General features: G+C 39.1%; 2 protein-coding genes across 3 annotated transcripts in view; one reads left to right on the top strand and one right to left on the bottom strand.

Moving 5' to 3' along the window:
- Positions 1–391: 391 nt before the first annotated feature.
- GINM1 (glycosylated integral membrane protein 1) lies at positions 392–25,467 on the top strand. The gene is made up of 8 exons (XM_020986591.2): positions 392–548; positions 7,025–7,084; positions 7,271–7,367; positions 15,889–16,040; positions 16,604–16,760; positions 18,411–18,541; positions 21,903–22,066; positions 22,881–25,467. The coding sequence occupies exons 1-8, from the start codon at positions 426–428 to the stop codon at positions 22,987–22,989; spliced, it is 993 nt and encodes a 330-aa protein (XP_020842250.1). The 5' UTR covers positions 392–425; the 3' UTR covers positions 22,990–25,467.
- KATNA1 (katanin catalytic subunit A1) overlaps positions 24,621–26,865 on the bottom strand; it is a 32,670-nt gene continuing 30,425 nt past the window's right edge. For both annotated transcript variants that reach the window (XM_020986588.2, XM_078155075.1), the window contains exon 11: positions 24,621–24,984. In XM_020986588.2, coding sequence (XP_020842247.1) covers positions 24,786–24,984 — 199 coding nt within the window. In that variant the 3' untranslated portion in view covers positions 24,621–24,785. The remainder of the gene's footprint in view (positions 24,985–26,865) is intronic.

Below are 26,865 nucleotides of genomic sequence, written 5' to 3'. Positions count from 1 at the left end.
TAAACACTTGATAGAATTTGTGAAGTGGGCTATTTTTAAAGGGATTGCCCCCAAAAAGCACTTTTTCTTTGAATTAGAAGAGAACATCTTTTAAGCCAAAGTTTTCTCAGTGAAATCTTAGAGCATTAACAAGCAACACTTAGTGCTTGTCAATATATAATTGTATTCTCTGAAGATATTTCTAATTTTCTCAATCAGTATTTCACCTCGATTTTGGTAAACTCGTTTTATCTAAACACAAGCTCTATAGGCGAGTGCCTCTACTTCCGAAGCCTGGGGTATGTCAGCAAAGTCTCTGGTTAGGGGGTGCAGGCAGCAAGAGCCGGGGTCTTCCTCGGGCCGGCCGGGCCGCTCCTCCCCGCCCAGCTGCCCGGGCTGGCTGACTCCTCCCCTCGCCTTTGCTGCTGCCAGCTCCGTCTACCAAGATGGAGGGAGCGCCGCTGTCCGCCCCTCTCCGTCTGCTGCTGCTGCTGCCGCCCTTGCTCCTGGCTCCCGGGCAGTTGTTGGCCGGCGCTGCGGGGCCGCTGCCAGCTGCTTCGTTCACCCAGGTAGCGAGCGGGCGCGGGTGGCCCGGCTGGAAGCCGTGCGCTGGGGCAGGGTTCCGGGCGCGGGCAGCGCGGGGGCATCCCCGGGGCCATCCTCCGGGCACACTGGGCGGTGACAGGCTCTATTGGGGCTACTGAGTGACTAGGAGACCGAGCCCGCGCTGGGGGCGCAGGGGAGCGAGGCAGGAGAGGAGGAGGAGCGGAGTCAGGCCCCCTGCTTGGGGCCGGCGGAGGGAGGAGTGGGTAAGGGCAAGGGCAAGGGGTGAAGAGTTTAGGGAGCTAGGGCAAGTGAGGAAGAGGGAGAGAGAGAACGGGCAAAAAAGGAACTATTTCCGGTTGCTTAACTTTTACACAGTTAACCTGTTGCTCCCTGGAACCGCTTCAATTTACACTCCCAATGGGGTTTACTACCTTAGGGTGCAAAATCTTCAGTCACTTTAATATTTCATAATGGCGCCTTCTGGGGGCAGAGCTGGGGCTGTAGTTATTGGAGGATTGAGTGTTTACCAGGTTGGGAAATCTAGAAGTTGCCTTATTGGAGCATTCCTACGCTTTTTAATCACTGGAAGCTTCATTCCTGGCAAGAGAAAGAGATACACATTATCGTTTCAAAGGGTGTTGAGGTGCAGGATTCCACCCATGTTGCATTGCCAGCTAAGGAAAAGGGTGGAAAATGGAGAAAATCCCAAGTTAAGCTTTTCCTAACACCGTTTGCTTACTTCCTTTTAGTATGCCAGAGTTTTAAAAAGTTTAGTTGTGACAGTTTAAGCCCACTGCCCGGTGCCAGATAGGAATTAGGATGGCAGGGATAAGGAAGGAAGATTTTGAAATGGAAAACATCACCCTGATAGACTTTTCAGGGCAGGTCCCAAGAGTTCAAGGTCAGCAGAATCTAAAGAAACAGGTGAGTCTGAAACTGGTGAACATAAATTTAGTAGTTGACACAGTACAGAGTGCCTGCCCTTAATCATTTCGACTTTTAATGTTTGCGGTAAGACATTATTTACCAGTCTAAAGTAGGAAGAAAACAATAGAGACACTCTTTCAGTTCTGCTGGGGGCAATCCAGGAAGTCACCACACAGAGTGACTATCAACATTTGTGTCTACCGAAGTAATTTGAGATAATTTCATTCTCACTGTTGGCTTTCCACAGTGCTTTGAGTTCGTGAGGTTTCATCATTTCTGGTTATTGCCCGATCTCCATACCTCCCAACCCCCCCCATCCCATTTTAGAAAAATTTAGATTGCTTGTTGCCCAGGCAGTGAATCAGACTGCTGGGATCTAAGTAATTTGTTTACTCTAGGATTTGGGATGCCACTATTAGTGAATCTTTTGGAATTGAAAAGGGGAAAAAAAAGCTATTGCATTTTTTAAGAGAACATAGTGTTGTTCACAGATATACTGGATTGTGGGTCTATAAACCCTGATTTTATTTATAGGAGAAGTTATCAGGGGGAGTGTTCTTTTTGTTTAGATGTGGCACTTAAAGGAATGTACCTTTAACCTTAAAATAATTGGGTCACCAGAAGGGAGGCAGTTGAAAGAAATCTGACTTCATTTATGCATGTTCCTCATAATATATGTAATTCTAGTGCCATTTTTCCTTTGGAGAATTCTTCACTCAGTCTGAATTCATTGCATTGAGAAAATAGGACATTGAAAACGAATAGGGAAAAAGAATAGCATTTAAGCGATCCAGTGGTCGGGAGTCGGGAACCTGAGACCTGGAGGCCACAGGAAACCCTCTTAGGTCTTCAAGTATGACCCTTTGACTGAATCCAAACATCACAGAACAAATGTTCTTTCAAATGCTCAGTCAAAGGGCTGCACTTAAGGTCCTAGAGGGCCATATGTGGCCTCAAGGCTGCAGGTTCCCCACCCCCGGTCTAGTCCCATGTTTTCATTTTATAAATGAGGAAAGTGAGTCCCAGCAGAATTAAATAGCTTAGTCAAAGCTATACAGATGTGAAAGAGCAGAATCAGTATTCAATTTCACATCCTCAAACTCCACTTCGAGTGCTTTTCCCACCATACCCATTGCCAAGAGAACCAGGATCCATAGTAAACTGACTCCCTCTGAAGAGACCCTAAATGTTGGCACTAACCAGATTTGTGACCGCTCAGGGCTAAGGCTTTGATGAGACAGATCTGAGCAAGTCATTTAGGAAGAGAAAAAGACTGGAACTGGATAACTAAGAGATGGGAAACAACTCAGAATGAAAACAGGTCCAAAAGAAGAGCTTTGGAGATTACCAAGTAGGTCCCAAGGAGCTTACAATCTAATGGGGGAGACAAGGTGCAAACAAATATATACAAAGTAAACAAACTCCAGTATACTGGAGAAGGAAATGGCAAACCACTCCACTTTGCCAAGAAAACCCCGTGGACAGTGTGGTCCACAGAGTCATGAAGAGTTGGACCCAACTGAACCACTGAGCAACAGCTTTAAATTAAAAGGGTTTGGGAAAGGCTTCTGTAGAAAGTGGGGTTTTAGTTGGGACTTAAACGAAGCCAAGGAGGTCAGTAGTCAGAGTGGAGGAGGAAAGAGCATTCTAGGCATGGGAGAGAGCCAGAGAGGATGCCAGAAGCTGACTTGATTTAGTGTCTTGCTGGTGAAACAACCAGGAGGCCAGTATCACTGGATTGAAGAGTACATGGTGTGGAGTAAGGTGTAAGAAGACTGGAAAGGTAGGAAGGAGCTAGGTTATGAAGGGCTTTGAATGCTGGTCAGGGCCTTTTTGTATTTTATCCGGGAGGTGATAGGGAACCACTGGAGTTCATTGAGTAGGGAGGGAGACATGGTTGGGGAGACTGAAAATAAGTGAGTGTGGATGATAGAGGGAGGGTGAGTTAGAGGAGAAGGCCTGGGGGGATCTCTTGAAAAAGGGGTTTAATCCTTGGTAAAGAGTAAGGTTACTTCATCTTGTAAGAAGGGTGAAGGAGGAGAAATCAGCAATCAGAAGTCTGCTGCCTAAGTAGTAGAAGATGAGGAAGGGAGAAGAGGGAGTTCCTATCGAATGGCCTCAATTTTTTTTTTCTGTGAAATAGGAGGCAAGATTCTCAGCTGAGAGAATTTGGGGAGGGGGAACCATGGGAGCCACTGTGGAGAATTGGAATAGTGAGTTGATAAGGGAGGGCAGGGACTGTTTTTTTACTCTTTTGGTATTTTCAGCACTTAGCACAGTGCCTGGCACATATTTATTGACTAGTTGGTTGAACCCAAGAGACAGAGTGGTATAGTAAAGAGGAAGTCAGGAAATTTGGTTCCAGCCTGCTGTACCACTAACTTGTGCGCCACTTTAATCTCTGTGGGCCTCAATTTCCTTATGTGTAAAATCAGAACGTGGGATAGATGATCAGCTGGGTAAAAAGTTGGGAAGAGTTTTGGATTAGAACCTGGGTTTACGTCTTGGCTCTTCCACTTAACTAGTTACGTGACCTTGGACACTTTGTAAACCTTAAAGTATTATATCAGTGCCAACTATAAATGCTGGCTATCTTTCTGAGCCTCAGTTTCCTCAACTGTAAAATTAGATGGGTTAGAATAGATAACTTAAAAGATCCCTTACATCTCCCAGTTTATGACCATGTATTCTCTAAAAGGTCTCTTCTGGCCCTAAAATGCTGTGGTACTGGAGGTGGGCTTCTAATCCCTGGCTCTTATTCCTGAACTTCCAGTTAACATTGGAAAATCGTTACATGTAAAACTTGATTTTAGCATAAACACAAAGCTAAAAGTTAAAAGCTATGAAAAAACTTTATTTTTTCATGGTTTTATTTTTTGTCTTTGCTTTCTTTTATAGCATGACTACCGTGTACATATATTTTGCATGATTTTACACTTATAATCTATGTCAAATTGCTCACCTCAGGGAGAAGGGTAGAGAGGGAGGGAGAGAATTTAGAACTCGAAATTTTTAAAATGTCAAAAATTGTTTTCCCATGTAATTGGGAAAAAATGATAAAATACTATTTTTTAAAAAAAGAAGATTCAAAGTATAGCTTGCCAGAGTTAGCTATATTGGAGAAAGTTACTAGTCCACAAGGCAGGAGGGGGAAAGAATGACACTTTCTGGATAGTACCTAGATCAGGGGTGGGGAACCTGCGGCCAGCCATGTGTGGCCCTCTAGGTCCTCAAGCCCTTTGACTGAATCCAAACTTCACAGAACCTAGGTCCATTTAATAAGCTTAAGTCTGATAAGTAGGTGGACAGCTGGCCTTGAGTCCTAATGACCTAAGATCAAGTTCCACCATTGTTACATACTAGCTGTGTGTCCCTAGGCAAATCACTTAACCTTTCCCCAATCCAAGCATCTCTCTTAACACTATTAATTGAAGAAAAGTTATTGATCTACATTGCTTATTAGTAGGGGAAATTCTTCACTTTGAACTCCTGATACTGATAAAATCGCAGGTCCCCTGACAAAAAAAAAGTTTAAGAAAGCAACTCAGATTAAAAGGCTGGCATGGAAATAATCATATCCAGATCTGATAGCCAATTGGATGTTAGTTTTCTTCTTGCAGAGGGCATCTCTGGGCTTTAGATTTAGACCGAGGTATGCCAAGGGAAGGACTATCTCAGTCTAAAGAATTTTCAGGACTGCCACAGGAATTGGGTATACTCTAGGGCATAACCTAAATGCAACCTAAACTTGGACTAGCTGTGGAACTGACCCACGCTCATTTTTAGAATTCCTTTCAGGAATCCCTTATTGATCAAGGCAAAAATAAAAAGGGAGAGTTTGGGAGAAATGCTTCTTCTGTTTTGGCCAAAAAACTGACTTTTTGCTTATGTGTAACTATGATAGAGAAAAGAGTCTCTAATCATTTTTCTTACTGCAGTGTTGTCTGCTGTGTAGGAAATTGAGGTCGTTGAGGGGGGGAACCCTCAGGGTTGCAGACAGTTCTCTAAAACTTTAAGTTATAGACAACTTGTAAATCAGTCAGTCAGCGTTTGCCAGCAAGTATTTAATATGTGCTTACTGTGTGCCAGTCAATATACTTACTAAGTACCAGTCAGCCAGTCAGTATACATTTATGAAGTTCCTGCTATGTGCCAAGCAATGGGAATACAAAGAATGGCAAAAGACAAGCCCAGCTCTGAAAGCTCTCACAATCTGAGAGACAATATGCAAACAGCTGTGTCCAAACAAGATAGATACAAGATAAATTGGAGATTATCATCAGAGGGAAGGCATTAGCCTAGTAAGGGGGATCAGGAAAGGCTTCTTTTCCCCAAAGTGGGATTTTAGATGGCACTTAAAGGAGGTCAGGAGGCAAAGAGAAGGAGGGAGAAAATTCTAGGCACGGGGTACAAAGTTGGGAGATGTTCAAGGAACAGCAAGGAGGCCAGTGATACTGGATTACAGAGTATAAGATATAACAAGACTGGGAAGGTCAGTGGGAGCCAGATTATAAAGAGCTTTGAATGCCTAATAAGATTTTATATTTGATCCTGCAAGTAATAGGGAATGACTGGATTTTATTGGGTAGGAGGTTGACATATCAGACCTGTTCTTTAGGAAGAGCACTTTGGCAGCTTATGGCCAGGATGTGAGGAGAGATCTGTGGCAGGGAGACCAACCATCAGGCTTATTATAATAAAAGTCCGAATTCGAGATGGTTGAGGGCCTATATCAGGGTGGTGGCAGTGTCCCAGTAGAGAAGGAGGTATATATGAGAGATGTTACCAAGGTAAAATTGACAGGCCTTTGGCAACAGATTGGATATGGGGATAGGTGATACAGAGATACCCAGAATGCCACCTAGGTTTTGAGTCTTTAGGAAGATGGTGGTATGCTGAACAATAATAGGAAAATTAGGAAGAAGGGAGGGTTGGGGGGTAAAGATAGTAAGTTCAGCTTTGGATGTGTTACATTTAACATGTGTGCAGGATATTAAATTTAAAATGTCCAAAAGGAAATTGGTACAGCAAGATTGGAGATTCAAGCTGAAGAGATCTGTCTGGTAATAATTTGCATAGAAATGACTGCTGAACCCAGGAGAACTGATGAGATCACCAAGTGAAATACCGTAGTTTAGAGAAACTGTCGGGGGCTACCTGATATTAGTGGGCTGGATGAAGGTCTAACAAAGGAGCTGGAGAAGCAGCCAGACAGATTGGAGGAGGACCAGAAAAAAAGGTGGGAATATATATTAAAGAGGATTTAAAAGTGTGTGTGAGGGGTACAATTGCAGTCACCCTATATAGACAGCTTTCTTAAGGAGTTTAGCTGAGAAGGGGAAGATACAGGATGGCAGCTAGTGTGATGGTCAGATTTAGAGAGGTTTTTTAAAGGATAGAGGGTATAGGTGTGTTTGTATAGGCAGCTTTCACATACAGAGTTTATAGATGCTTCCAAATAGAGATCCAGGGTTGCCCACACCTGCAGAGTCTCAGGTCCAGATATTGGGGGTGTTCAGATTTGTCCACTCTCTTTTACCTCCTGCTATAGTAATGTTATTGTTACTTGCAGGACAGTATCAAAATTAATGTGACTACCCTGGAAGATGATGGGGAGTTCCATGAGAAACAGGTTTGTCCTCTTTTCCATATTCTTTGAATATAGTTTGCTGTTTATCTGAATTGAATATACTTGTTTCCTTGTCTTTTAGTCTTTTGATCTCAACTCATACTTAGTTGTACTATTTTTTTAATATAACATTTTTGCCATCATCAATAAACCATTGGAATTCATGCAAACTTTGTGCTTTATTTTAAGGTTTTTCTTAATATTATTTATGAGAATGGGCAGATATATGTAAATGACTTCTCCCTGAAGAGTGGAGTAACCCGAATAAGGGGTGAGACCTTCATAGGTGAGTACCACTAGATTATTTCCACAATACTTCTGTTTTAATAATTCAGAAGAAAGAAATAAAGAACTCCTAGATGCATGTTTTTCAAATGTAAATTATTAGTATGCATTATTATAGGAATAAATAGTATCTATAGTTGTTTACAGCTTTAGTTCTTCATCTTCAGTGCTGGCTATACCTGGCATCGTACACTGTTTCTCTTGAAATACAGGTCTTGCATTTGAGGTTGGACCTTATGGAGCTACATCTAAGGTAGGTCAACATCACTTAAGTGATGTTACTGCTAATGATGAAATAGCAATGTCCTCATATCACTTGAAAAAGCAGAAGGAATTCCTTATTTCTCAAGGCTTTAATATCTTCTATTCTTACCCACAGTACTTTTCTTTTTAGCCACTTTCATTTTCACACAGCTAGTAGAAGTCTAAAATAGGATTTGAACTCAGGTCTCCCCAACCCTGAGTCCAGTCCTCTGTCCATCCCGACACTGTAACACTTAACTGCCAAAGGCAATCATGTGCCTTGTTCTATCATAATACTGCTCTTTTCTAATGTTATTCCCGTCTATCATAATTTCAGAAAGTTTTGGGTTTTTTTTTATGACACTGCTTAGTTAGGAAAACACCTTTAATTTACAGTGGGAGTCAGATTTATTGACTAGAGAGAAGTTGATTGTATTAGAACCTTAAAAATCACCACTTGCTTATATACCAGTTTAAGCAAAATAGTATACCTAGTGAACTCCTTCAGGTATTGACTGTGGGGAAAAGAGTGCTTTCTACAAACTCCTTTGCCATTTCTCTATTAATAGTAATAATAATGTACTTACCTGTGACACTATGAAATTACTTTATATTATTTCATATATATATTATATATATATATATATTTACATATTGGTTACGTGTTACAGGGATTCTTAACCTGGGATCCATGTGTACTTGTTTTAAAAAATACTTTAATGTAGCAGCTAGGTGGCGCAGTGGATAGGCTTAGTGGATAAAAAATACTTTGATGGTTGTGTTTTAAAATAATTGATTTTATTTGTATTTCATTTTATGCATTTAAAAACTTTATTTGGAGAAGGGTAGGCTTCAGCAGACTGCCAAAGCGGGGCCATGACACAAAAAAAGCTTCAGAACCCCTGATGTAGTACACTGTAAGCTGCTTAACGGTTTTTGCCCTATTTTCACAGTGTCTTACACACAGTAGATATTTTACAGTTGTTGTTTTTTTAAACTTGAATCAAATAACTGACCTTTTATAGGATGTTGTACTAGATTTGCAAACCAGAGGACCTGAGTTCAAATACCTACTCTTCCAGTTACTACCTTTCTGACCTTGGGCAAGGATACTTAGCCTCTGGACCTTATTTCAACATCTATAAAATGGGTTGGACCAGATGATTTCTGGTCCCTCTAGCTCTACATTTGCAATATGATTCGATGATGTATAAAGAAAATTCACACATCTATCTTCATTTCCTGAATGTAGGGCGTCCCTGGGAAGACATCCATTTGGCAGCAAACTGAAACAGCAAAAAGCTTTTCTTGAAGTCTGGTTATAATTCTTGTGCAATATCACACTTCCCTTAGGAGTCTGTTGTTTTCTTTATGGAGATTTTCTAAAACTAAAAATTCCAGTCCTTCACTCTCTTCTGGCTCTTTCCCATCCAGCTGCCAAAGTGTTCAGGTTTCCTCAGTTGTCTCTTTACCCTGTCACCTTTCCAAGCCACCATCTTTTCTCCTCTAGCCTTTACTCACTGCTTCTTACCATTCCTTAGTCATCTGCAATCTGGTTTCTTTCCAGACCACACTATATTGGAACTGATCTCTGCAAAGTCATTGGTGGCCTCTTAATTGCCTGGTCCAATTACCTTTTCCTCTTTGATCACTACATTTCACACTGCTGACCACTCTCTTCTTAGTATTCTCTCTCCTTCTTGGCTTCTGTGACACTGTTTTCTTCTGGTTGTTCTAGCTCTCTGACTGCTCCTTCATTGACTTTCCTGCTCCTGTTCCTCTACGCCTCCTCCTACCCCATTTGGATATCTTCCAAAGTAATGTCATAGATTCTTCCCCTCCCTCCCTCCCTCGCTGTTTTCTCCTTTGGCAGTCTCATGCACTCTCATGGCTTCAATAACTGCCTCTATGCATTCTTTACTTCTTTCCATGTACTCTATGATCCGATGGCATTTTGTCCCCTTTACCATTCTTTGCACACTACACACCATCTTCTGCTCCTGAATCTGTGCCTTTTCACTGGCTTTTTTCCATACCTGTAATCTCTTCCCTTCTCATCTCTACCTCTTGGCTTCTTTCAAGACTCAGTTAAAATTCTACTTTTTGCAAGAAAGCTTTCCTCATCTCCCTTAATGCTGGTGCCTTCCCTCTGAGATTACCTTCCATCTACCTTGTATATTCCTTTTATACACATAATTATTTGTATGTTGTCTCCCTCATAAAAATGCAAGCTTCTTGAAGGCAGGGGTTGTTTATGCCTTTCTTTGTATCCTCAGTGCTTACTTAACAAAGATCTTGAAACATAGTAAGCACTTAATAAATGCATATTGATTTGACTTGATGCAGTCAACTCTCAATTCTATTATCTCCTGAGATAAAGTCCTTCATTACTAAGTCCCCATTCAGCATCTCCACCTAGATGTCTCACAGATATCTTAAACTCTACAATCCAAAATGGAGCTCACCTTCCCTCCAAACCCTGCTTCTCTTAATTTCCTTATTTTTTTTAAAGGAAAGTTCCATTTGTTCCTGTACTTTCTAGTGTGTTTATGTTTTTTGGCAGGGCAGTCAAGGATAAGTGACTTGCCTAGGGTCACACAGCTAGTACATTTCTGAGGCTGGATTTAAACTCAGGTCCTCCTAATTCCAGGACTGGTGCTCTATCCACTGTGCCACCTAACTGCCCCAGCCTATTTCTTTTGATAGCACTATCACCCTACCAGTCACCCATGCTTGAAACTTCAGCATAGTCTTTGATACCCTGTTCCTGCTCACTCCCCACATCTGATCAGTTGAGAAGTCTTACCACTTCTACTTCTTCATAATCTCTAGCACCTTTTTCCTATTTTCTGCTCAGTGCTGTGAACCAGTTTAGGTCCTCTTTATCTCTCAGTTGTTCTGTTGTAATAAGCTCCTAATTGATCTCACTGACTCCGGTTTTTTTCTCTCTTCAATACATCTTTTATGTAGCTGCCAAAGTAATTTTTCTAATGTCCAGGTCTGATCGTATAACTTCTCTACTAAAAATCTGTAGTTACTCAGTACTGCCTATAAAATAAAACACATATTCCTTAAGCTGGCATTTAGGGCTCTCTATAATTTGGCTTCAGCTTAGCTTGCCATTGGTGTTTCATACTGCTTTCCTCTGAGTACATTTTATTCCATCCAAACTGGTTTCCCCAGTTTTGTCCTGCCCTTTAAAAACTCATGCTATTCCCTACACCTGAAGCATATGCCCATCTCATTTCTTGGCTACTGAAATAGTGGCTTCACTTTTTTCAAGATCTAATTTAGAGGCCTCCTCCTCCTCACTCTTCACCCTCCAAACAAAAGTAGTCCCTCTGCCTTCAAATTACTTCTTCTCTGTTAAACTTCTCTTAGGGACTTAATCTTATTCTAACACATCATTATAGTTATTTTCATGCATATTCTTTCCATCCTAGGTTATAAGCTCTGTCAGGAAAAAGGCCAGTCCTTTTTCATCATATTTGCAAGGCAGTTAATGTTTATTTGGATTGGGGGGAAAAGGGAATGTTATGGATTTCAGTCTAGCATGGGTATGGCATAAATCTCTGCTTTTTCTCCTCTAGCTGGTTCATTCACCCAACCCATACTCACAATAGCAGTTCTGTGGTTCCCTGAGAGGGATATACCACTATGTCTTACAATTCAGGACTCTCAGGACCCTAGGAGTAACTTTGGTGTATGTTTGTGGCAAGGGGGAAAGAGTCTTACTACTTGTCACTGTAGCTTCTGAGCCTCCACAGGTGTGCTTTCCATTTATATAAAAAAAAAATCACCATGACACCTTTAACTCTTTTAAACTTACTAAAAACAAGACAAAAGCAATAATAATCATAACATTTACTCAGCATAACGCAAGAGCAAAAATATAATATTTACTTAGTAGAATGTAAAACAGGAATAATTATAACATTTACCTAATAAAAGACTAAAATAAGAATCATTATAATATAAGTATACTCATGAACCTTGGTCACAGTTTTCCTCTGATATACAGTATACATGGAGTAGTGGAAACATACCTATAGAAATCTAGTAGGGAGGTACATGAAAGGGGCAACCCACATTCTCTTGGGAAACTCACAACCTTGACATCTTTAGTCTCTTTAGGAACATTACACAAAGATACTTCTCTGCTAGCTGCTCCCCTTCTGGCCCTCTCCTGCTAGGCAAAACTGCTCTTCTCTTCCAATAAGCCAATAAAGTAGTGACAAGCTCTTTTAGCTCATAGCTACCCTTGATAAGACATTGAGGAAAGGCTGCACTGTTTTAGCAGACTATATATATCAACATTGTACTTGTTTGGTGCCAAGCAGTTCCCTTAAATCAGAGTCCTGCAGAACTCCTCAGACTTTCAAATAATAGGGGATTCTCCTTTGCTCAACCCAAAGCCAATATTTTTCTCACAGCATAGCTCATAGTTCACAGTAAAACAGAGGCAAAACTTAACGGCACCAGCAAGAGGTTCCCATATAGATGGAACCAGAGAATAGTGAAGCCTGATAGCCCTCCATGTTCCACTGAGCCTCTGGGGGCTGCTCCAGCCTTGAAGGCAGCTGGAAGCCTTTCATGTCTTCTCTCTGCCTCTTCCTAAGGCTTCTTCATTGTCTCAAATCAGAGTTTCCTAATGGTTGGTTGACTTGTTTTTGCTCTATAAGATAAATTCCCCTCTCTGTCAAAAGTCTTTATATAATCTTCCCAGTGTCCCTAGTTACTTGACTTGCAGTTTCTTAGTTATAAACTTCAAAACCCTAAAAGTTAGTCACATGCAGATGCTCTGGTAGACCACAACACCCTACCACCGTTGTTATCTCAATCATCGTTATTTCTGCCTTCCAACAAGTCCTCTCAGTTCATTTATCTGAAAGACTCTGTCGGTTCACCATTTTATCTGGCAGAGTTTCTTCACACCAACTGATTCTATCAGTTTTCTATACACAAATGGTTTGTTTGTTGTTAGCTTTTTTTCTGTCCATTCTGCTGTCAGACTTTGCATGTGAAAGGGGTAGTACCTAACATGAAAGTCTTACATTCACTTATAAATCTAGAGTTGAGAGGGACCTTATAAAACAGCCCTTTCTTTTAGAGATCAGGAATCTTCAACCCAGAAAGGAGAATGACTTAGCTCAAGTCACACATTATAGAACAGAGCCACGATTCTAAACTAGACCCTCTGACTCAAAATCCAGGGCAACTATGTATCACACACCATACTTTTAAAAAATTAATAATAATAGCTAGCATTTATATAGCACTTTAATATTTGCAAAGCACTTTACAAATATTATTTCATGTATTCTCATGACAGCCCTGGGAGGCAGATATTATTTTCCTCATATTGCAGAAGAGGAAATTGAGGCAAAGAGAGATTGTGATTTGTCCAGGGTCACATAGCTAATGAGTGAGTGTCTAAGATTTGATCTTATGTCTTCTTTCTTGCAAGTAGTGTTCTGTCCTAGTATAGAACCAGCTAGCTGCCTATTTTATACTATGTTAGGAATGTCAAAGATAAGGAACCATTTAAATAAATGAAAGATTCTGTGAATAAAGTATTCAGGAATCATGATCACGCTCTCAGTTGTACTGGGTAGCTTTCCAATTTTTAGCCAGGCCACAGGCTGCCTTTTAATGATAGCTAATAAATTAAAAATCTATTAGTTCTGCAAATAACCATTTACCACCCACCCTGTGTAAAGCAATGGTGCTATGGAGGATACAAAGGTGAATTAGACATAATTCATGACTTTAGAGAGCTCACAGTAGAGGAAATAAGATGTCCACAAAATTATAAGACAGGCTGTGATTATGTCATAAGAGAGGTAACATTAAGTGTTGGGAATATTTAGAGAAGGATCAGGACCCTGGATTAGAAGTGCTTCATGGTCAGTCAGTCAGCTAGCATTGAGTAAGGTACTATGAGCTAGGTAGTATGCTAAGTGCTGGGGATACAAATAAAGACACCCTCAAAATAAACCACAACAACCCAGTTCCTGCTCTCAAAGGGGCTCACAGATGTCTGAGGTTGAGGAGACTGGGTATGAGGGGCATGCCTTTATGGGACATGTCCATAGGGTCCTCTATCCTCAATGATCACCACCAGGTCATTTGTTGTCTCTGAGAACAGGAAAGGTGCCCATTTCACCACATCAGGCTTTACTCTGATACCTCCCCATTTGTGGGTGCCTTCTCTACCCGGGTCTCTGCAGGGTTTTTTTTTTCACCAAAGTGCCTGAGGCAATATGAGCACTGGGAAAAAAGGTGCTAGAGGGTATGTACAAGGAAGTGATTGAAGATTAGGTTTGGAACTAACTTGGGGAGGAACAGCACACCAGGCTGAGGAGCTGGGGGGTTTATTTCATAGCCAATGGGGAGCCACTGATGGCCTTTGAACAGTGGAGTGACTTGATCAGAGAGCCGTGCTTTAGGAAAATTAGTCTGGCACATTACAGGAGTTAGATGGGTGGGACAAGTGCATAGAGCACTTAAAAGGATATTGCAGTAATAAAGTAGGATTGTGGCAGTGGAGTGGAATGGGGGAATAGATAAATGGACGGGATTTATGTGAAGGATGAGAAAAGGGAGAAATCAAAGATTACACCTGGAGTCAGCAAGACTCTTGTGTGGGTAAATGGTCATTCCATGAAGAGAAACAGGAAAGTCAGGAGGATGAACTTTTTTTTTTCCCTTGGGCAGAGGGAAGGGCTGGTAAAGATAAGGAGCTTGGTTTTAGATGTGTTTGTGTGGATACTGCTGGTAGGACACTCAGGTACAGATGTCCAAGCAGCAGCTGGAAATGTGTGGCAAGATGTATTCAAGAGAGAGGTTGGGGCTGGAGGTACAGATTTGGCTTTTGTTTGCAGAGATGTGTTACTGAAGCCGTAGAGGTAGATGAGATTGCAATGGGAGAAACCAGTTATTCCAGTAATGCTTATAATAATCCATCGTGGTATTTACTGAAATCACATGCTTATGTCCAATCCTAGGTGATTAAAGAGTTTGACAGAAGGTTCTAGAACTGGATCAGGTTGGGCCACATCATATCTCTGTTACGTTAAAAAATATACATTTTTTATTCCTGTTTGGTAAATAATCCTTTAACTGACATCAGTTACATGAAGGCAACACTCACTTAAAGGCAACATACTATAATGAATAGAGTACTGGTCTTGCAATTTAAAAGATAGGGGTTCAAATCCTGCCTCAAACACTTAAAAGCTAGGTGATCCTGGGGGACCTTTTTGAGCCAGTCTCCATTTGGAAGGAAAAATGAGAAAAGTAATAGCATCTGTGTCAGAGGCTTATTTTGTTTTATTTTATTTATTTTTGGCTAGGCAGTGGGGTTAAGTAACTTGCCCAGGGTCACACAGTTAGTAAATGTTATGTGTCTGAGGCCGGAATTGAACTCAGGTCCTCCTGAATCCAGGGCCGGTGCTCTATCCACTGTGCCAACTAGCTGCCCTGCAGAGGCTTATTTTAAAGATCAAGTTAAATATCATGTGTAAAGTGCTTTGCAAACCTTAAAAGTGCTATAAAAATGTCATAATTAACATCATGATCATCATGATTTAAGGGACAGAAACTAAGTGGTAGGATTTATTTTGCAGCAGTTCCTTTAGTGTGCATTGCTTTGTGGCATCTTGCAGGATGCTCCAGCTGCTGATTATTTTCTGCCATTAGATGTTCTAACATCTAACAGCTTTCCCTGGTTGACTTCCAAGCCATTTGCTGTTGCTTTTTCCCACCTTCGCAGTTGGTGGGCATTATTGTTAGGGAAGAGCTGGTGGCTAGCAACTCCCCATCACTGCCATGGGTGATTAAAAGACTTTACTGTACTGGGGCTCCCTTGTGAAGCTGGGGTGCATGTACCTTGTTTAGAGGCAACTAATATTCAGGGTTCCTTCTTGGCTGCTCTACAGACATACCTTACCAAGATTGACTCTGATAACACCTTACTAATGATCATGAGAATCTAGAGATGTTCCTAGAGTGGCATCATTTCGTAGAAACTCTGGACTACTCAGCATTTATTTGTTTCAAAAGCATATAAGTAGGTATAAGATTTGATAACAATTTTATCTATGCTATTCTTGTAGATTTGCATCAACAGTGAGGATGGGGATGAAAAGGTAAAGCCATTAGAGGGACTGCAATATTGGCTGTTTTGTTCTATGTAAATATCATTAAACTAATTAATTAAAGTAAGAGAAATTATTTTATGATTATTTCTGTTTAACAGCATTATTCCTTTTTGATAGTGGAAGATGAACATTCAGAAAACTTGAAGGTCAAGGGATATTTTGGAACTGTCAGTGTACGGATATTAGTTCATCAGTGGCCTCTGGCATCTAGTTCCAATGTGCAAATGATTGCCATCCAAGAAGAGGTAGTAGAGATTGATGGGAAGCAAGTAAGAGAGCACACTTACTTATTTCAAACTTAGTAGTTACGTTAAAAATTGTAAGCAATCGTGCCATGAGTTTTGTGGATTTTAAATTGTGTTTTCTTCTATCATGTTTCTGATGATTTGGAAAAAAGTATTTAAGTTTTGACGTTCCCTAGTCATAAAGGAGCCTCCTAAACCCCAAAAGTTTTTGTTTTACATGTTTCTATTGTCATATTTAGTGTAAAAATGATCAATTACATTCCTTTGTGTTAGTTCATTTATGAATATGCTTAGAGGGAGGAAATGAAGCAATTAGACTTGGTTTTCACCTCTGCTACAGGTTGGACATGGCTATGGATTAAATTAAATAGAACTGAAAGTAGAACCTGCAAAAGAGAGTGCCAAAGCAGACAAAAATATATTAAGATTGCAAAATTTTTCCCAATGTGGAAAAAAGTAATTATTCTAGGTTACTGTAGTTGGCAACCTACAGAAAGGGATCAAACAGGAAAATGGAGTTTTAGTTTATGTATGACACAGTGCCATTATTTAAAACAATAAGTAATTGGTTATTTCATTTTTCATAGGCTCAACAAAAGGATGTGACTGAAGTTGGTATTTTAGTTAAGAACCAGAGAATCCACAGACGTTCAAATTATACCATTCCTTTGGAGGAAAGCATACTGTATTCTATTCCTAGAGACAATGATGTTTTATTTACACTTCCTAATCTCTCAAGAAAAGGTAACTACACACACACACACACACACACACACACACACACACACACATACAAACATACATACATATATATGAACTGAGTAAATAATGAGTTAAGAAAAATACCTTCCTTGATGAATACTTGTCTAACACCTGAGTATTAAAATATTTTATGTATACTTCAGTGCTTTAATGAATCAGTTATCTTATTGGTGTGGATACCCTTTCCATTAATCAGTTAATACCTGCATAGATGGTATGAATTGCAACCCATTCATACCTTCTCCTGTCTACATCTTTCCATAAATCCTGATCTCTGAAGAATCCATTCTATATACTGGAGGTGCTACTCTTCTTCTTAGTTTTATTAATATTTTTTTTAAGTTAATAATAGACCCTCCCTTCCTCATAGAAACCCCTTCCCTGTCCACCTTATAACAACAAAGAAAAAGTTAAGCAAAACTAACAGATGAAGCAACCATAAAAGTCAGGATTTGCAACATTTCTAGTCTGTAGGTTCTCCCTGGTCCAAAGAAGAGGAAGGTAGGTTACGTTTGTTTTCTCTGTTTTAAATTCATGGATCTTACTAGAACACTTGGGATTCATTGTCCTGCTCTTGATTCTTTGATAGAGATGCTAGCCCGCCAGCTTTTTCAGGAGTACACGTTCTCAACGATTTGTCATGACAGTTATTCACAAATTCAGCGGTAAATTGACACAGCCTACTTAGACCCACCATGTGCCTTTTCCATTGCCCTTGAGGTCACTTAGGTCACTTGATTCTTCTAAGATCATGATATTCCATAGTGATGTTAAAAGAGAACGGGACTTTCATATCTCTTAGCAGTTTGAGATCATTGGAAGTACAGTGCACTTTCCTAGATGTGATCCAGCCTGAGCTTTGTCCTACATCCTTATAACAAATTTTACTATTTATAATTGCTGATGCAAAATTTTAATCACAATAATGTTATTAAGGAATAAGCTTCTTTCAGAAAGTCATTTGTATTGCTTTGGATTTATATTCAAGGGTTTATAGGAGTCTCTTTTTTCAGACATGGGTAGTACAGGGTACAGGAAAGAGTGCTGACCGGAATAAGAGAACCTGAGTTCAAATCCTCCCTCTGATGCTTATTACCTGTGACCTTGGGCATCATTTAACCTTCCTGGCCTTAGTTTCTTTTTGTAAAATTGGAGGGGGACAGGGAGGAGAGGAAGAGGTTGACTAAATGGCCTCTGAGATCCCTTACAACCCCAGATCTCTGATCTCTTTGCCATTCTATGGTATGGTAGATGTCTTCTGCCATAACTACTTTTAAGTAGAACTCGAGTATCTTTGGTTTAGAGTCCTCTTTTAAAGGGAAAGTTACTTCACTTTTGAAAATCCAGAAACCTTTTTGCTACTTCAGTTAAAATTTATTTTTGAGTTTTCTGTAATGTTTTTAAAGAACAGATAAACCTCACTTTCTATTCAGTGAGAGATGTGGTTAACTTTATGGTTTTCTTTTAAACATGCCACATAAAAAGTCTAGATAATTAGGCTTTCAATGCTGATTTCTGTACATACTATGACTTTTATGACCTTAATCTTATTCACTGACCTTAAAGTTAGTGGTAGAGAGTATAAAGGAAGCTAGAAGCATTCAGTTAACTTCTGTCTTCCTACTTCTGTAGATAGTCCTAGTCCATTGCAAACAACCAGCCAGTACCTTGTCAGGAATGTGGAAACGACTATAAATGAAGACACATTGCCTGGCAAGTTACCAGAAACTCCTCTGAGAGCAGAGCCTCCATCTTCATATAAGGTAAATATCAGTATGTCTTATTGTCTTTAAAGTGTAGGCCACTATGAGAAAAGAGAATTCGCAACACACAAAAAGTAATAGAAAGCTAAAGGGTTGGAGCCCTGCAAACCCCTTAAAATAAAAATGATCTTGTGATTTTTATGTGATAATTTTATCTTTTACTTTTTTTAACTGGAACTGTGATATCAACAATATAACAACGTTGGGGAAGACCAGGCAGCAAGGTGGCACAGCACACAGAGTGCCAGGCCTCGAGTCAGGAAGACTCATCTTGCCGAGTTCAAATCTGGCCTCAGACACTTACTAGCTCTGTGTGACCCTGGGCAAGTCACTTAACTCTGTTTGTCTTGGTTTCCTCATCTGTAAAATGAGCTGGAGAAGAAAATGGCAAACCACTGTAGTACCCCTGTTCAAGAAAACCCCAAATGGGGTCATGAAAAGTCAGATATGACTGAAAAACACCTGAACCATTGGGGGAAGAACTTCCCTTATGGATGAGGTAGGTGATACAGGGAGTAGAGTGCTGGGTCTAGGGTCAGGAAGAGCTGAGTTCAAATCCCTCCTCAGATACCTGCTAATTTAATGCTCCTGGACAAGTCATTTAACCTGTTTATCTCAATTTCCTCATTTGTGAAGTGGGGATAATAGTAGCACATGTGTTCAGGGGAGTTGTGAGGATCAAACAATCAAATCTGTAAAGCCCTTAGCACTGTGCCTGACACACAGCAGGCTTGCGCTTATTAACTACTTATTTCCTTCCTACCTTGGTGGGTGTGGTTGTAATAGAGACCAGCCCCAGTTATCAAAGTACCAGTTTTTCAGCCATTCCCTAATTGATGGGCACTCCCTTAGATTCCAGTTCTTTTTTTTCTGCTTTTAATCCCTCCATTAAGATCAGATTTGTTTTGCTTGTGACTATTCCCTCTTTGGTATGATCCTTCTTAATCCTCCCTCCCAGCCGGTTTCCCTGTTGAGCCTGATATATTTGTATGCCAACTTCTTTGTATGTTGTTCAACCTTACTTTGTCCATCTCAGAAAAGTCAGATTCATCTGATGCCTGTTTCTCCCCTCTTCATGTTCGTATATTCTTGCATACTACAATTATGAGAAATACTAAGTTCTGCTCCCTTCTTCTTCTTTTCCAGTACGTCTCATTTTGCCCTCTTAAATCCTCAGAACAGATTCATTCCACCCCCCCATGACCTTTGTTTTTTCTTATCTAAATCCCTCAGCAACCCCAATAATGAAAAGCATTTAGGTTCTGAAATAAGACTTGTCGCTTCTCCCCCATGAGAATGTTAGCACTATACTCTCGTAGAGTCTCTTCCTATTTCTCACAGAGATTTATCTTTCTAGGTAAATTTCTCTTGTGTTTGTATTCCAAGTTCCTACTCAGGTCTGGTCTGTTTTTATAGCCAGTGCTTGAGAATATCTTATTACATTAAAGGTACTTTTTTTTCTCTTGTAGGATTTTATTCAGCTTTATAGTATTTTTGGTTGTAAGCTTACATTTTTACCTTTTGTAAACAAATAATAATAAATAAACCAAGATCTCCCCTGGTTTATAATAGAAGTTATCCGTTCTTGTGTACTTGTACTTCTTCCTAGATGCTGGTAGTATTTTTTTTTCCTTGGATGTGGGTATTCTGGATTTTGGCTGACATTACCTTTTTGTGGTTATTTTAAAGGAGGGCTTTATCTTTACATTGTCTTCTGGGTTTAATAGGGGCTGTTCACCCCCCAGTCCCACCCCGCTTCATTTCTTCTAGGTATTGATGTGTTCCCTTGAGAACACTTAATCCATTTTTTCCTTTGAGTATCTGTTTGCAATTATTATGGACTTTCTTCTTCCTTTTGGAGAGCCTTAGATTTGCAATAATTAGTGATACTGGTGGGTGTTTTGATTTACTCCTCTTTCTAGCTTTTAGTTCTTGAATTGGGGCTCTGTGCTGGGGCGAGGCTCCCCACCTTGCTGGGTTTTTTTGGTGAGCTCATTAGCCAAGTTTGATCTTGTCCTGGGTCCCTGGGGTTCTTCTGCTGACCTTCATTGCTCTCCCTCTCTCACCCCTAAGACTCTTTACTGCTCTCTTTGGCATCTCATGATAGAGGTTTATAGACCTCAGGGCACCTAGCTTGGGCTGTCTTGGTTGGGGCATTATTTTGGTTACTTTCTACTGCTGTTTCTCACATTTTTTAAGGTCCTGTGGCCATCCAAAGGCCTTGTCAGGAGAGCATCATACTTTTGCTACCTATGGACACAAAGCCTTGAAGACTCTGTGTGTGCCATCTCTGGGTGTGTTGGAAGCTTAGCCTGATATGGCACTGGCTTTGCTGGAAGGTCATGCTTTCCTATCACCTTCAGGATTCTGGCTGACATTTTTTGCAGCTCTTTGATGGAAAAAGTCACTTACTGTACTTTCTCATTGGATTTTTGGATTATTATTTGGTCTTCTGTGAACTTTAGGGTTTTGCTAGAGGTGGTATATGGGAGCTGGGTGGTGTATCTCCTCCTGTTCAGGTGTCCATCTTAGGAGGAAGTCTAAATATGCTGAATTTGAACTCATTGAGGGACGGAAGAGGAGTCAGGAAAGTTATGGTCATCAAGATAGGAGAACCAGGAGAGTGTGATGTCATGATAGAACAAGGAGGTAGGAGTGTCAGGGTGTGGCTAGCAGTACTAAAGGAGGGTAATGACTGAGAAGATGAAAGTATTATTTGGAAATAAGGTCATTAAGAGAGCAGTTTTAGTGATGAGTTCAGAAGCCAAGTTGCAAAGGAATAAGGATTCATTAGATAGTAAGAAAGTGGAGAGGGAAGATGAAATTTTGACTTGAAGTGGTAGGAATCCTATGAGTAAAGTACCCAAGAAAGATCAAGGGAAAGGGTTTTAGTTTTTAAAGAAGAGAGGATATATGAACATGTTTGTAAGCAGTTTGTTGGAAAGACAGGGGAGAGAAAAACTGAAGATGTCCTAGAAGAGTTAGAATCTAGGATTACAAGTGGAGGAACCAGTCTTTACAAAGAGAAGTATTCCTTCTGGGAGATGGGCAGAGGTACAGAATTTCTGAGGTATTACAGGGACGGGGAGTTAAAACAGGGTAGGTGCGGTGAACATGGGGCGTAAAGGTAGATACTTAAGTTTTAGTAGTAGCTCAATATGAGAAAAAATTTTGGTTGGGGGTAAGGATTTCAAAGTATCAGTCAGAGACTAGTTTCATGATGAATTTATACTGGGTAAAATCAACATGTTTTGTGACCTTTTCTGTCAGTGGTCAGCAAGATGAAGAATCTGTCTTGATTTAGTTCTACCATCTTTAATGCTAAGACCCCACACATCTTAACCGTTTTTCTTCTTTTTAGGTAATTTGTCAGTTGATGGAGGAGTTCAGAAAATATATGTGTAAATTCTGGATCAATGTTTTCCCAGTACTTTTTATGTTTATGAATATCATAGTGCTTGGAATCATAGGAGCAGCTATAGTAATAGCCATCTTAAAGGTGCTTTTCCCTAATTATGAATCCAAGTAAGTAATTCTCATTTTTAATAGAAACTAACACTCTAGCCTTCCTTTCTTCCTGCCACTCCACTTTGTCATTTAGGCACGTGGACAGACTCAAATGCTCTCACTCTCCCATTCTCCCAATGGTAGCACCTTCCTAGAAACATGGGTTATACTTCAAGACTATGGCTGATTTACACTGCTGTGTTAATACTGTGACTGTGCATGAAGATCCACTTTTATTAGTCTTTCTTCATAGCTCTCTTGGTGCTTAGATGCTTGTATTTTGTCGTGGTCCAAGAAGGAAGTTAACGTGATAGTCTGTAGTATAATTCGGACATACTTCATTCATTTATGTACTGATATACTATTAACAATAGGTAGTAGTATATGTAGGTACCAGTAGTACTACTAGTATATTACTAGTATACTACATACCCATTAGTAGAGCATATTAAACTGTTATTAGCAAAGAATAAGTATTTAAAATAAAACACTTTATTTCCAATCTCTGTGCCCAGAAGGTAAAAATAACACTTTTTTCTAAGTTAGATAATCTTTCTTCTTAGCCTGTGAGTTGGGGATTCCCACTTCTCTCAGGACCATTCCTCTAGCCTGTGATCTGGAAGCTCTAGTGGTACTCCCACACCCATCTCTCTTCCCCTCCCCCATTTCCTAAGAGTGCATTACTATTACTGTCCCAGCTCCCTTCTTTTGTGGGTCTGTTACTTTAGAATCTGTTATTGTTGGTCCAAATAAATTGAAGAAAAACCTATTTCCTTATCTAGGAAAATTTACTATCCTCTGTGTTACAATAAGACATCCTTTTCAATTTCAGGGGAATTCTTCACTTGGATAAAGTGGGCTACCATAGGTACTACCCGATCGACTTCTTAGAGACTACAGAGAAATCAAAGGATAATCTTGAAGAGAAGATATGTATTTAACACATCCTTATGCCATTTTCCCATTGTGGAATTTGCCATTTGGTTCATAATTTCCAGTCATTTAATGAAAAAGTATAATTCAAATAAGAAATAAAAGTATATTGAAAGACCGTGCCATAAACTAAGCTTGGCCTTCTAAGAGAGATTGAAGAATGAGGATATAACATTTGAAATTACCTGACTGGTAATGTCATATGACTTCCTAAAGAATGGGAGAGTGGTAAAATTAGCCAAATTGAAATAGAAAAAGTGAAGACTTGCAGTACCTATGTTTGCATTACCAAAAAGGACTTTATGCCAATAATTCCAGATGCCTTATTATTAAGAAAATTATATCTAATTTTTTTATTGTAATGTATGAGGTCTTACTTTAAGCACTTTATGAAAAGCTAAACTTAAGAGAAGCCCCTGAATTAAACACTTAAAAAAATTATTTGACTTGTATTTTGTATAATATTTATGATTTTGGTAAAGACCCTCGAGATACATTATAACTTCATTGTACCTGTACTACGGCTACTTAGCAGGATCCAAATGGAATTGTCAGGTGACATTCTTGCTGCAAAAGACATCTCTTCAGGAGGGAAGGAGTTGGGTATATGCACTTACTGGGTTGTGATAGGTCAAAACTTATGCTAGTGACTCATTCCCCACAATATAAATCAGTGATGATATTACTAGATTTTAGTGAGCAAACAATATAAAGTTTTAAAAGACTCTAGTAGTGACCTGCTTGGTTTTACTTAGCTATTTTGACTTCGCTTTTCATTGCAATTAACATATGAATGGACTTAAATATTAAGTATATTTATTAACACTGGTATTTCAGTGGAATACCTAAAAACGGCACAAGTTATTTTGAGCCATAAGAAAGTTTACTTAAGCTTTAAATAAAAAGTGTTTTAAATAAAAAAAAGCAATGTTTTAGTGAAATCTCCAGAAGATGGCAGGGTCTCTGCTTATGTTCAAATATCCAGTTCTAGTTTTATGGGACCTTGGTATGTATTTAAAAGCAAATTTATACATAGAAATTTATTCTGTGTATTTAGAAAGGGAAAATATAAATGAAATCATTTAAAGTTTTATAACTCATTTGATTTGTCAATTCTGTATCATTTATAAAATGCTTTAGATTTAGCTCCCAAAATAAGCTGAACAAGTTCTGAATAAAACTTTGGAAAATAAGCATTCACCTGCCCTTACAGCAACATTCTACTACTCAGGGACATGAAAGTAGAGCCAGGTAAGACTCTTGCAAACTTCTTCAAATGACTAGTGAAATAGGTAAAGTGAGAAAAGCCTTCTTCCAGCCTTGCACAGAATCCTGCAAGCAGGAGGAAGGGCAATGTAGGTCTTTGTTCCAAGTTATTTCCCCTTTGGTTTACCTAAATGAATAAAACAGTTCTTAAAAGTTATATCCATGAGCAAATAAGCCTGAAGTCAGAGCTGGCTCCATTACTACTTAGATTACAAAGTGGCTGCTCAGCTTTCTTCCTCTATTAATAAATGAAACAATGAAAAACGAGGTGTCATCTCTAAGTGTATAGGAAGGTATGTCCTAAAATAAGTGTTAATTATGAAATACTTGTAAGTAAAAAAGATTTAGTGCAAAAGTAACAAATTGAGTCAAATTTCCCTGCAGCTTAAAAAAATTACATTTATTCAGAATCATGAGTTCCTTTTATAATTATCATTATGAAAGTTTAAAAAAATATAACAGTGCAATGAAATACTACTTTTCATTACTATTGAAACAACATAAGGCAGGTTTCTCACAGTTTACTTTAAAAAAGAATTTAGCATGATCCAAATTCAAATATCCATTTTTCATATCTTTCAATGTCCGCAGCAGATACTGACTTAGAAACCTTTTTTAACGCCATTCCAAAGTCCTCCATGGTTGTAGGCATATGCATTTCATCTCTGGAAAGATTTCTGATTTCTTCAGGTGTTAAACCTTCAATGCGCCTCCTCATGGCCATCAGGGATGCATCTCTTCATTTTAAAGAAAAAAATTAAAGGTTAAATCTTTCACATGTCACAAGGGTCTGGTTACACCAAACTGAAAACAACAAACCCCTTGTTGCTACAACAGGATGTTACAATGGTTGTAAGTATGATTTTACTACCTGTGCAATAGTATTGTATGATATACATTTAATGTTTCTTTTACTTGAAATGCTTCTATAACATGCCAAATGACAATTTCTACCTATCTTTAAGGCCTTCCTCTACAAAGCTGTCCCTAATCCTCCCTAAGATGGAAATTCTCTCCTGATTCTTGAAGCATTTTTTTTGGTGTGTATTTTTTAAGCACTTGTGTTCTATTTTGTATTATAATTATTGGTATCTATGTCATTTATACCTTACTAGACTGTAAGCTCCTGGAGGGCAAGGACTCTGTTTTTTAATCTTTGTTTCCCCCTTGGCCTAACATAGAATAGCCACTTAATAAATGTTTGTTGAATAGCTGGAAAATGTTATCAGTTTATTTTAACAGTTATCACACCACTTGTAAACAGCATACCCCAACATGTAACTATTGTACACTATTAAAATAGATAAATGGAAGCTACATACACCAAAATATTTATAGCTACACTTTTTGTAATTAACAGAACTAGAAATAAAGTGGATGCCCACTGATTGGGGAATGGCTAAACAAAATGTGGCACATGGATATAACGAAATATTATTACTGTGCTATAAGAAATGATGAATTACAGAGAAGCAGCAAGACTGATGCACAGTGAAGTAAGGAGAGACAGGAAAACAATTATATTACTACAAGAAAGAACAAAAAAACCAATCAAAACTGAATACTGCAAAATTATACTGAATAAGGTTGGCCCAGCCAAATGAATATACATCCAGTCCCCTGAACTTTCCACTTCTTCGAAGGAGAGGACATGAGTGTGAAACACTATCTATATCTAGTATCAGACACTGATATTTTGGTTAGGTTTGTGGAAGTTTCCCTTTTAAAAAAAAGGAATTCATTATTATAAAAAAATGGCATTTGGAAAGGGAACAAGTAGGAAAGCAGGGAATAACAAAAGATATGAAAATTTTATTTTAAAAAATAAATGAATTCTGAACATGAATTATATGGAAAAGCAAATTTAATAGGAAAAAAAGGCTGGTTGTAGGAAACTTTATTAACCAATAAATGAGGCCAATGAAAAACGACAATAAAAAAAGCCTCCATCCCACTAGGGAGAGAATGTTTGGTTACCTGTATGACAGATTGTATACTAAAAGCTAAATTTCTTTTTTTTTTTTTCTTATATGGCACTAAGTTTTAAAAACAGTTAAATCTTAACACACTCGGGTATACTGGGCAGCATGTTTGACACCTTTGATTTACACTGTTAGAAGTAACATTCCCATCAATGAAATCATAAATCCAAGTGAATATTTGGGTATTGATATCTCTTGTTTTTACACTATACTTATTTCCCCATAATTTCACTCCTAACCCCACTGAATCCTCCCTTATGACAATAAAAAATCAAAGTTAAGTGAAATCATCCAACACAGCAACAATTCCTGAAGGCATACCACATTCCACATTTATAGTCCCTAACCTCTCTGAGAGGAGGAAGATGAGTTCTCATTACCAATTTTTAAACACCAAGATTATTTACTTATATTTTAGTAAAATATTTGACAAAATTTTTTCAAGTTATTCTTTTAGATAAGGAGAGAGAAGAGCTAGATTTATCAGCTGGATTAGATTATATTCATTAGAGATTAGCTGGATTCAGAACTAATTGAATGGTCAGACCCCAAAATTAATCAGTAATGGTTCAATGTCCACTTAGAAGGCCCCAGAGATTGGTTCTTGCTCTTGTGTGGTTCAACATTTTTATTACT

Source organism: Phascolarctos cinereus, unplaced genomic scaffold (genome assembly GCF_003287225.1).
Source record: "Phascolarctos cinereus isolate Bilbo 61053 unplaced genomic scaffold, phaCin_HiC Scaffold_5;HRSCAF=322, whole genome shotgun sequence".
Lineage (NCBI taxonomy): Eukaryota > Metazoa > Chordata > Mammalia > Diprotodontia > Phascolarctidae > Phascolarctos > Phascolarctos cinereus.
Note: the sequence above shows the minus strand (reverse complement) of the source record. Positions and strands in the feature narration are given on the sequence as shown.

What these genes read in the sequence shown, in the direction of transcription:
- GINM1 (XM_020986591.2), top strand. Translation starts at nt 426, where the DNA reads ATGGAGGGAGCGCCGCTGTCCGCCCCTCTCCGTCTGCTGCTGCTGCTG. An exon ending in AAGGGGTGAGACCTTCATAG is followed by an intron (nt 7,368 to 15,888) that starts GTGAGTACCACT and finishes CCTTTTTGATAG; the next exon opens with TGGAAGATGAACATTCAGAA. An exon ending in TAGAGATTGATGGGAAGCAA is followed by an intron (nt 16,041 to 16,603) that starts GTAAGAGAGCAC and finishes CATTTTTCATAG; the next exon opens with GCTCAACAAAAGGATGTGAC.